The sequence below is a fragment of the Pyxicephalus adspersus genome, chromosome 5 (assembly GCF_032062135.1).
Source record: "Pyxicephalus adspersus chromosome 5, UCB_Pads_2.0, whole genome shotgun sequence".
Lineage (NCBI taxonomy): Eukaryota > Metazoa > Chordata > Amphibia > Anura > Pyxicephalidae > Pyxicephalus > Pyxicephalus adspersus.
Window position 1 is genome coordinate 64,231,615 of NC_092862.1, and position 12,212 is coordinate 64,243,826.

General features: G+C 35.8%; 1 protein-coding gene across 1 annotated transcript in view; it reads right to left on the bottom strand.

Moving 5' to 3' along the window:
• FARS2 (phenylalanyl-tRNA synthetase 2, mitochondrial) overlaps nucleotides 1-12,212 on the bottom strand; it is a 199,748-nt gene that overhangs the window by 133,663 nt on the left and 53,873 nt on the right. Inside the window, exon 3 of the mRNA XM_072411759.1 lies at nucleotides 1,632-2,230. Coding sequence (XP_072267860.1) covers nucleotides 1,632-2,230 — 599 coding nt within the window. The remainder of the gene's footprint in view (nucleotides 1-1,631; nucleotides 2,231-12,212) is intronic.

Genomic DNA, 12,212 nt, shown 5'->3' on the forward strand with positions numbered 1-12,212 from the left:
CCAAGTCATCTACTGTGACCCAATATTTAATAATGTAGTATGGTCACCAGGATGGGAAGCAGCAGCAGAAAATACAGGGGCTGTGGGTACAGCCACATTTGGGGTGGCACCAGTACTTTAAGATTTGAGGCACTCTGCATAGGTATTAGGGGCACTGTTTTCCACTTGGCACAATGATCATTAAATATCTGCATGGAATGCCTAAAATAACACATGAATGTTTACAATACTGTATGAAGTAGTGCATCAGTCTGTAAAGTAACAGGAGGAAATATATCAGCTTTAAAAATACTGAATGTGGTGAAATAATTTATAAAAATATATGAAAAAATGTCAAAATATCTTCAGAGCAGGAATGCCTTACATCTAACACATTCCTTATCTAACCCTTAGTCTTTTATTTTTATTTGTAAAGCATTTTGATTAGTACCTAAGTGTAATTCCCTTTTCCTACACTTTTAGAAAGCATAATGTTATACATATTTTTACATCAGTTCTTGTAAAAACTACAACACTGTGTCTGTGTTCAGAAAAAGCATTATGGTTATAGTCACACCTATAATGCCCAAGGCTGGACCTACCATTAGGTTAAGTGAACCTTCAGTTTTAGGTGAGAAGGGGGATTGCAGGTACTTCAGCTGAACTTAAATATTTTAAATGTTTGTAAAAAGGCAGAAAAATGTATAAATACATACTGTACATACCCTAAAAGATGTGTTAATATGGGTGACTGAAAGAATAAACAATTTGTGCATGTATTACAATCTAATGAATTCAAAAAGGCCAAGAAATCAGAAGAAGTATATTATAACTAAAAGCCTTGCTGGGATGGAGAAATCATTAAAGATATCCTGAAATAATGAATAATGTTTAGGTTTGCCCTATCTTTGAAGGTCTAGGCACCTTGTCACTGAGCTTGGCCCTTAGCACTTGCCTGCAGAAACAACATAACAAAGCCCCCAGCCCACCAACACACTTGACAAGCACTCATAGAAGCCTGACAGCATTTTCTATAGAAAACGTAAGATTTATTTTACTTTTATTAACTTTATTCAACTTATCCATCTGACCAATGTAAGCGTACCCGTGAACCCCTAGGCCCCAGCAATAAACCCCTAGCCAGTAAAAAAAAATAACACAAACAATACCTTTAAACTAACTTTTTCAAAATTCCAATAACAATTGTAGTTAGTTATAAGAAAGGAAGGGTAACTACTTCCTTTCTTATAACTAACTACATGTCATATTTCGGTGGGGGACAGGGCCTAATTCAGCGACCATCATGTGGCTCAGAGAAAACAAAGACGTGTCCTGACCGAGCAGCTCCTATCTCCAACAGCTTAAAAGAGTCACTAACACTTATGCTTAAGGTCCAGTTACAAAAATTCATCAGGCTGAAGTTTAAGGACCCCCGGGTTGGAAGGCTGGTGGGATGGCAGGACACTGCGGGGAATTAAACTGCTTTCTGATGTAATTTTTTAAATAAATTTTCCCAAAGTGCCTGGAGCCAAGTGATTACTAATTTTAAAAAAGATTAATTGCTTAACTAAGGATTTATAAATATTTTATTGTCTATAGCCTGACCACTGTTTTACTTTAGGCTAAACAAATACCTATAGATTTAGCATTACCTCATGGTGTGTGAACAGGCGGACACCTTCCATCTGATGAAAAACTGGATAATGGGTCTTATCAATCTCATCTCGGCGATAAACATCTCCCACAACCAGGAATGCGTCAAGTCCAGAGTGCACCAAATCCCACTGATGAGCTGAGGTGTGAGCACGGAGCATGTCAATATGGTTCAAATAGTAATTGTCTCTTTTCATTCTACTTGGATGGTCCAAAGGAACAAGAAGTCTGTCAAAATTTTGTTCTCTCGTAACAATAGGACACAAGTCGTCATAGACAGAAAATAGAGGGTTTCCATGGCGTCCTATATATTGCTTGTAAAAATGTTCCTTGATTCTTTCTTTTATCAGCCACAATGGATGATAAGTCTGGTTGTGTAACTTCCTTCCAATCAAAGACAAAATTTTACTGGTAACATTTGTGTAATCATCTCGAGGAAACTGTCTACCAAGGAGCTCCACTGAACCAGGAATGTCTGTAGATGTTTTTGAAGTTACTGATCTTAAACTGTTATGCTTTAAACATGATGTAATCCTAAGATTATGAGTCTGTGCAGATCTTGATAATGTTGAATACTGAATTGTTTGCAGTGCAGAGGCTAAGAAACAAAATAAAAACATTGAAAAGTCTTATTTAAAGATTGCTATTAATTGAAAGATTGCATGTAAAACTGACAAATCCAAATCTTGGGTTAAGTGATGAAGACCCTGTAGTAACAGAAACAGACCATACTAGTAATGTTAACACATATGTACATCATTTATTTTTATGATTAAACAGGATTTATATAGCGCCAACATAGTACGAAGCCCTGGACATTAAATAAGGGTTGCAAATGACTGATGAATACAGACAGTGACCCAGGAGGTGAGAATTATCCAGAAGAGCTTACAATCTAGTAGGTGGAGGAATTTACTTACAATAGGATGGGAGATATGTAGTGGTGGGAAGTAGTGATGCTTTCAAAAGACAGAAGAAGATGGGTAGGCAAGTTTGAAAAATGGGTTTTGAGTGCCCTTTTAACTGAGGAGAAAGTAGGAGCAAGCCTAACAGGATGAAGAAGACCATTCCAGAGAGTTGGGGCAGCTCTAGAAAAGTCTTGTAGCTGTGTGTGTAATGAGAATATGAGTGAGGAAATCAGTTGTAGGTCATTGGAGGAGCAAAGAGAGCAGCTAGGGGAGTATTTTTTTTACCAGGTCAGAAAGGTAGGTGGGACAAGAACTGTGGAGGGATTTGAAGGCAAAGCACAGGAGCTTGAATTTGATTCTAAGGTGAAATGGAAGCCAATGAGGAGAACTACAAAGAGAGGCAGGAGAAAAAGAGCAGTAGGAAGGATGGATGACTCTGGCTGCAGTACTCATATTAGTTTGTAGAGGAGAGAGTAGGGTTAGTGGAATACCAGAGAGGACGATGTTACAGTAATCCAGATGGGAGATGATAGGAGCGTGTACAAGAGTTTGGTGGTCTCTGGGGACAGGTAGGGGTGGATTTTGGAGATGTTGTGTAGGTAAAAGTGACAGGACCTGGAAATGTTCTGAATATGGGGGGTAAATGAGAGGGCAGAAGGGCAGAGTTAATGGTGATGCCAAGACACCGTGCCTGAGGGGAGGGAGGAATGACAGTGTTGACTGTTAGGGATATGTTAGGGGGAGATTTGGAATTTGAGGGAAGATAATGAGTTCTTCAGGTTGAGGTTTTATCCAGGTTGAGTTTCAGAAATCTGTCAGACATCCATAATGAGATGGCCGACAGGCAGCATGAGACCTTATCCAGGATTGAGGGAGACAGGTCGGGGGTGGACAGATAGATTTGAGTGTCATTTGCATACCGATGGTACTGTAAGCCAATGGAGGAGATAAGTGAGGAGGTGTACAGTGAAAAGAGAACCAGTTTAAGGACTGACCCTTGGGGAACACTAACAGGGAGGAGAGTAGGAGAGGAGGAAATACCACTGAAAGAAACTTGAAAGGAGCGGTCAGACATTTAGACATTTGCTATTATTGTTTCAATAACTGATCTGGAAAAATTTTGACTTTAATAATCATTTGTGCAACCATATCAAATACACATTAGGTAGTCATAGTTCAGTAGTACTAAAGCCTTTTCGCTTTCCTCTCTAACAGACATGGAAATCTTGCCCCATCAACTCCCATAACTTTAGCAGAGGAAAGTTAAGCCTCTTCTTCCATATGCATATGACTCTCAATAAATAAAATAAGAGAGGGGAATATGCACTTATTACTGCACTTAGTATATTGCTATTTTATTTTGTTCTACCATCTATATATGATTTCATACTCTGATCCTTCCTACCCTAAAAAGTGTGTTTAGTTATGCCATATTATTTAACTGGGATAGAAATTAATATACTGAAACACCTGATAGTTTAGAAATGAGAATTCTCCATATTTTAAATGCTGTATTTAGCTGCAGACCAAAGACACCAAATGCTATATACATAAACTGTATATACATACTGCTATATACTATATACATACTGGAAAACAAACTTAGGGCAAAGGTATTCATTAATGAGGACTTTCACAATATTTAAAATATTTAACATGTCAAACACACTTTTATATATTTTTTTAAATACTATTGTTTTGTAAATATTATCAAGTAATGTTTCTGCTATCATAAATGGATTGGAAACTGAGTATCATAGCATAGTATGAACAAACACTAAGATGTGTGGAGCTGTAATGAACAGAATGGAAAGAAACTCATCAGATGTAACAGTTTCATCCTTTACCTTTGAGAGTCATTAAATTGACATTAGTTCATCTATCCAATTAGGGTCACTCAATTCTTCTTGTCAAAAAAAAGATGATCATTACATTTGAATATACCAAAATGGAGAAAAATACAGAGATTTATTAAATCTAGAATAAGGTTATAAGGAAGGATTATACTTCTCAGGAAATAAACATTTTTTTTAAATTTATTTCAATCCTGAAACATAGGTGTAATTTGTTAATCATTGGAGTCATTGTTGGGCTAAAGTTTTAAAGTGGAACTAAAGTCTCACTTTGAACTTTGCGATTCAGGCAGATGTTTACTACAGAAAGAGATAGTCTCTTTTGCCATAACTGTTCTTAACTGTCTGATGAAATAACTATTTATGTCATGTGAACACCGGCTAGTTAATATTAAAAAATAGGTTTGATTAATATTAACCACCTGGCCGTTAAGCCTGAGCATGCTCGGGGTAAAAACTTTTGCAATTTTCGTTAACCCCGAGTTTTTCTCACCAGGTGGTTAAATGTAAACAAATGTTATATTGCAATCCGATTGTCATACATTGTATGACAATCGGATTACAACTGAAAGGAAATACTCACCCAGTGTCCGCAGCTCCTCTTGCTGGCATCTGCAGTGAGATGTGAAGCACAATGCAGAAATCCTGCATTGTACTGTGCATCTCTCGGGAGATGCCAGCAGCTTCCAGCGTGTGCCTGTGTCTCTTGTCTGTGTAAGGCACGCAGGGAAATCCCCCCCTCACATCACCCCGGAGGATGAGTCATCTTCCGGGTGATGTGATTGGTGATGTATGGGGGTGTGTCAGGGAGGGAAATTTAAAAGCAGAGTACAATGTAATCTGCTTTTAAATGGTTATTACAGTACAAAAACACCACAAAACATGAAATAAAAATAAAAGTACATTTTTAATTTTATTTTTAGATTACATTGTTGTCTATTATTTCATTATTGTTTTAAATTATTATTTATATTTATGTATTATATTATAATTTATGATTTTAATATAATAAATAAATATAATTATCATACCCCGGAGTTAACCCTAAGAATTACAAGCCCACAATATAAACAAAAATTTCTATGCAAAAAAAAATAGGATAGGATTTTATTAAAAGTACATTTTTTTTTACATGATCATGTGTTTCAAACTTTTTTTTATATTCATGATATCTACTAGACCCTTGTTCGGACATATTTCTGTAACTTACAGGTCTAAAATGTAAAAAAAAAAATTTCATGAAAAACAGTGTAACGCTTTTGGTACAGAAATCTAGACATCAGTGTAACGCCCAGGAGGTTAAAAAATAAGTCTGATTTTGTTTTTGTTTTTTGCAGGCAGTTAGTGGTGGCCATGCATTTTTTCAGAGCCTTGTCACTCTTGGATCTCTAGCAGTTGCTAGTAGGCACCTAAGAACAGTAAACATTTTTGTTACAGTTAGTCTGAACATGTACTTATTTGCTTTAAGGTATATAATACTTAAATCGAATTTTCAGTATATTTTTCATCTTGTTTTACTGTATACGGTTTTCTAAGGAAACCCATTTTTAGGAATCTACTGCAAAGTTTGTTTTTTGGAAATCCTCCAGGTAACAGAACATAGTATTGCAAAATACTGAGTTTTTAAACTCATATCAACTAAATTTATCCATTAAATATGCAAAAGATTATCAGCAAGTAAAATGACGTTCATATATGCCATAGTAGATAAATACATCCATGTGTCTTTTTACTGTTTTTAATATGTATGTCTACATTGTAAATAATCTACAAAATACTATGCTAGACTTACAGAAGCAGTCCTAAAATACTTATTCTAACATTACTTCATTCTGTCAATAAGGGTGGACTGCTGATTCTAATACATAACATAAACCATTAATATGATTTATTACCCAATATTTAAATAAAACTGCTAATATCAGCTATGGTGTAGTTTAAAAAGTAAGTTGTTTCACAAGCTTATCAAAGTAGCTCAAGGATTTTTAAACAGTGTTTTCTTCACTCCAACGGAGAACCATTAATCACAATGATTCTAGGAACAGCATCAGAAAACCTGCTACATTGGAGGAGATGATTACAAAATGGTTTACCGTTAAAAAATATCAACAGTGTTGACATTTTATATCATATGAATTATGACACTTAAATAACAATTCTAGCTAACCTTGTTTCACTTCATTTTGTATTTTAACAAATGGTTAGACCTTGTAGTGAAAAAAAGCTATTTACTTAGGTATCAAGCATCAAAGAGGTATATTTGTAGATAGAATATTTATGTTTATTTGTGAGCTAATTTGCACAGTTTATGGCACTTTTATTCAATTTACTGCTAAACTTTAACCTATGATGCCAACACAATGGCAGAGAATTTTGCTTGAACATTTATGTTGTGTATTTAATTTGTTACAATAACTAATCCTAAAACATGTTTCACTGTTTCTATCAAAAATATAATAATACATAACCTCATACTAAAAATAAATTCACATGCTACCACAACCAGTGTTCCTCCAGGGGTTGTTAGGTGTTGCTAGAACAATGAGCAATTTGTGACCTCCAGGATAGTTTCAGATTAGTGACATCAATTATCTTTTTGGAGATCTGTAAGGGTGACATCCTTCATACTGGTCAGCAATGTAGAAGGAATTCTTCTCAATACCCCACTACACTAATGTACTGTGAGATGAGGATGTAAAAATTAATAACCAAAAAGTAATTTCAAGTGTTCCCCATGGTAAAAAGGTCGAGAAAAACTGTGCTAGCATGGCATAAAGTGCCTAAAGAATGCACCATGTATTAGTACTAAGAAGCCTAAAAGGATGATAAACAAAGCAGAACTGCCCCAAATTATACAGCACTTTGAACAAAGAGCAACATAGGCAAGTGGGTATAACTGGAGCAGAATGGATGAGAATGTGTTTGTAAGGCGAAGTGGGTATAGGAAGAAAAATGATGCATAGTGGAAGAGAGGAGCTGAGGAACCTAACGACTCTTGGTAGAAAAAAAAATAATGCAAATCTAGAAAAGGCTGCAGAAATAGAAAATTGGCAGCTTTACATGGGAGACAGTGGATAGGTATGTTTAGTAGGTTGCTTTGCTCCCCTTTTTAACATTCATCTTCCCTAGGAATAAGAAATTTTGAAACCTGTGGAAAAACAAATGTCACTGAGGAGGATTAGGATTGGTATCTTGAAGGGTTAATGCAGGAGTGTTGGCATTATCACCTTGATAGGAGGAAGTTTTCACATTTATCTAATCTTTCTTGCCAGCATCTTGTAGGATGCATGGAAGCAGTACGGTGATTGAAATTCCCCTAACCGGTGATGCCATGTCCACAGAACATGTCATTGTAGAGAATAGGTAGAACCTCCACATATGCTAGCAGAAGGGGCATGTTGCTAGCGAGCAAGGCCTCACTTACAACAATTAGTAGACTCAGGGGCTACAGGGGAGCCAGCAGGACAAACACTGATAATAGAGAATAGCAAGGTGTCTGATACTACCAACTCAGGGAAGGGGACAAAAACAATAGATGTTGGTGGGACTCGGAAACAAGTCAGGGAGTTTCAAGCCACGTTTAGAAACAGCAATTCTGCAATTGGGGTAGTGACTTAATGGTCTCAAGGGTGGGTTGGCACTGTTGCTTTTGTTCTTGTACCATTCCAGCTGAAATACCACATCAAATGCTTGTGGTGAACATGTCAAATACCTCTGATGCAGTAGAATAAATTTAAGCATGTACTAGAAAGGGTCCATTAGATGAGGTGTCTGTAAATTTTGATTTATTAAGGCATGATTTGAAGGACTCTGAATAGTTCTATTTAAATGCTGAGTTCAATAATTATTATTACATAATTTACGAGAAAAGCAGCACATTGGAGTAATATGGCGCTTAAGGCTTTATATATAATGTATTGAGCATCATAGTTAAGGTGATTTTTTTTTAACGGCTTAAGGTAGTGATACCATGTTTGGCTGCTCCTAAGGTTTGAGTGGTAAAATTTCTGATAATATAAACCTCACTGTCAGGCAATCAGTTATGGGACTTCGGTAAGGGTAAAGGGATAAAAAGAAAGCAACGGGTATAGCAAAAGCACAGTAGGAGTAAAAAATCCTGAATAAAATATATCATTTGCACCGCACACACAAATAACATAATAAATATGAGGACGATCTGAACATAATACACAAACATACACACAACATTACATTACAAGCATAAACACAATGGACCTGACTTACTAAAGCTCTCCAAGACTCTCCAGGATCTAGCAAACCTAGAATTAATCTGGATAAGCTAATAGCAAATGCTTTTATAAAATCCCTTCCAGGTTTGCTGGATCAGTCAAATCAGGCCCAATATGTACATTACACACAACCAAACGCACAACACTAAATCACACAGACATATGTCTGATGGGCGGCACATTGGCTCAGAGGTTAGCAATCTGGCCTTTGCAGCACTAGGTCCTAGATTCGAATCTCGGCCAGGGCAATACCTGCATGGAGATTGCATGTTTTGCCTGTGTTTGAGTGGGTTTCCCCTGGGTACACTGGTTTCCGCCCTTTTTCCAAGAAAATATGGTTAGGTTGATTGGCTGACTCCCAAATTAACCTTAGACTGTGGTATTGACAAATGACTATGGTGAGATATTAGATTGTAAGCCCCTTTGAGGGACAGGTAGTAACTATGAACTATATAAATAAAAGTTACTAATAATATGTCTAGACCAGGGCCCAACCCAGCCATTTTTTAAGCTGGGTGGGAAGAAATTGGAGGTGGGTGGTAATCCATGTATTGTGACCCAACTCTTCAGTAACCACCCTAAAACAGACGGGTGATGCGCCCAGCTAAAAACAGCTGTGGAGAGCACTGCTAGACCATACGTGAAATAACAAATCATTCAGACTTACAGTCTCAGAACACGTCTTGCACACAGAACAGAAGGTGGGCAGAACCTGGTGGTGTGTCATGTCCCAATCTTTTGCCAACGCTAAAGCTTTAAAATGTATGTGAGAGCTGTAGATAGCTATTCAGGTGCAAGGGAGGCATTGGGAAGTAGGGAAAAGTAAGGTTTTTTCTTAATGTGAAGGCCCTAAAAATTGCCCAGTTTGCCCATCCTAAATGCTAGCCATGCATGTCCAGCAGAAGCCCCTTGCAGGGACCTGACACTCCTATCCCTGAGCTGAGAGTGGGGAGTTTGGCAGTGATTTAGCAGTACAACAGCTTGTGTATAAACTACTCCCTAGTGGGAATGAGCTAGTGGAATCAGGAATGAGACAGAAACAGTTTACTGTTTAAAGATTGAGATGGAAGGATCAAACAGGAAAAGAAATCACAACTAGAAGAAGAATTCTCCAGTGACTATGCAAAACACAATTTTAGCATTATCTCCAGTAGGAAAAGGAAAATGGGCTAAGGAAAAAAAAAACATCTGACTGTGCTTTTATATTATTAAGGGTATATGGTTTTTTTTAAGTGTATGGTCTGTTCAGAAAATGCTGACTCCTCTGGGCTTTAAAAGATTCTGAAAAGCAGCATATCTGATTAATTCAGTTGTACATGATGTGCGGCACCTCTCGCAAATCTTTAGCCTAAAATAGTATGTAAATGAAGTTCTGTGTAAATGTTATTATACAGGTCTGCACATCACAGAAATAGCACCCTTAAGCCAATTCATAAGGCACTGCCAATGTCGCTACACTGACCTAGAAAAAGGAATACAATATCCTTCTTACCTCATGAGTTTCAAAAGATGAGACTTAAGTAATATTTCAAACTTGGTTTTATTACTATTCACCAATAAAGTGCTAATGTAGTCCATATACTAAGTTTACATGAACTGTTTCCTCACCATTACATGCTACACACTTACATTTTCAATCATTTAATGTGCCAGTACACACCAAAATGTTTTTGGGTGTCACAGTTTTGAACTGTAAAGAAAATGCACTTGGTGCACCTGGTGGAGAATCAATTACTTCTAATAAAACACATGGGTCTGGAAGATTGTTTTTTAACCCTAAGCAATTTTTGTATTACTGATATGGATATTGTGTATATATATATATATATATATATATATATATATATATATATATATATATTTATTTATTTTTGGTGCTATTGTATTGTCACCTATAGACAAAAACACAACCCAACAAAACTAAAGAAATACACTTTTTTTTTTACTTTGACCAGAGTTAGTTGTAAAACAATTAGTGCTATTGTAGATAAATTGTAGGGTAAAATTGGAACATTTAATAAGAAAAAAAGGTACAAAACAGTATTCCAAGCACCAGTTGAATCAGAATCAACTATTTAGTTGTAACACATAGTCTGGAATATCATTTTGAGAGCAGAGGTTTGCCACCATAATCAGGAGCAGGGCACTCTGTGTATTTTACTTAAGATTGTCAGGGTGTATGCTGTATGCCTTAAGCAGAACTAAGCCCAAAAAAAGAAAAACTTGCAACCTGACAGGTCTATTATTTCATTCTATAAGGGAGAAAGACCTGCTCATGCCTCATTTTTAAAGCAAAACTTTAGTCTTGGTTTAATTCCTTTAATTTTTAAAAGCCAGTTGCCCCTAAAAAGTATATTTTAGTATTAGGTGACATGTTGAATTATGTACTCAATAAGTATATCTAAGAGTTTTTTGTGAAGTGAGGAAAGTGACAGAGAAAGGCTTTTTATATGGCAAAACATTGGCCTCCTTTCCCGATGCGTTTCGCCTAATAAGACTTCCTCAGAGGATTTGGAGAGATGATTAGCAAACCATAAGAAGATAACATAATACATAAAAAGATACATTGTAAAGAGATACATTGTAAAAGGATACATAAAAAGATACATTATAAAAGGATACATAAAAAGATACATAAAAAGATACAATATAACATAATACATAAAAAGAGTTGTTTGTATACTGTGTTACAAATAATCGTTCACTGAAATATTGTCTTATCAGTTACATGTTTATATTATAGGAACATTGTTTTTATAAGTAACGTGAATATAGAATACTGAAAGCACTTACGGTTCAGACTTGGGTCTCAGTGTGCTCAGTTCATTAAAAGCAGATAATTTTAGGTTCTATTGATTGGCTGCATTGCGTTCGAGGGGATTATATTCTCTGATGAATAAATACCATAGTTTAGATATGTAATTCTACTTGTGTAAAGAGAAAGAAAAAAGAAGAAACGATAATGATAAAGTATAGATTGTGTGGAAGGCACTTACATTTAATTAATAATCGTGTTACAAGGTGGAAAATCCCATATTGGAAAAGTTGGTCCAAAAGGACACCGGTTGAAATGTTGAGGTAGACTATCAAACTACTTTGTAAGGTAGTATAGTAAATGTTACAAGATGTTATCTGTAAGTAAAATTATATTGTAGTGTATATATATATATATATATATATATATATATATATATATATATATAGTATGCTAGTATGCTAAAGGGAAAGTCATATAAAAGTGCCATGTGTTTACCTGGTTTAATGCACCAATTCCTCAATCAATATGTTGAATGAGTTGTTGTAAACAGATTGTTATCTAGGTGAATATATAATAGATTAGGGTACACATAGGTAGTGGAACAAGGATATAAAGAATAATAATAGTAATGAAGAACTTACTCTTTAAAGTAAATACTTGATAATACACTAGGTACTCTTTAGGTAGGTTATTTCTAAAGAAAGAACAGTCTGGATTTGTTCTAATAAGGGAAGGAAAGGAAAAGAGATTCCAATATTCAAAAACGCAGCTTTCAAATTAAAATTAGCAATTGAATAGTACTTAGAGGACA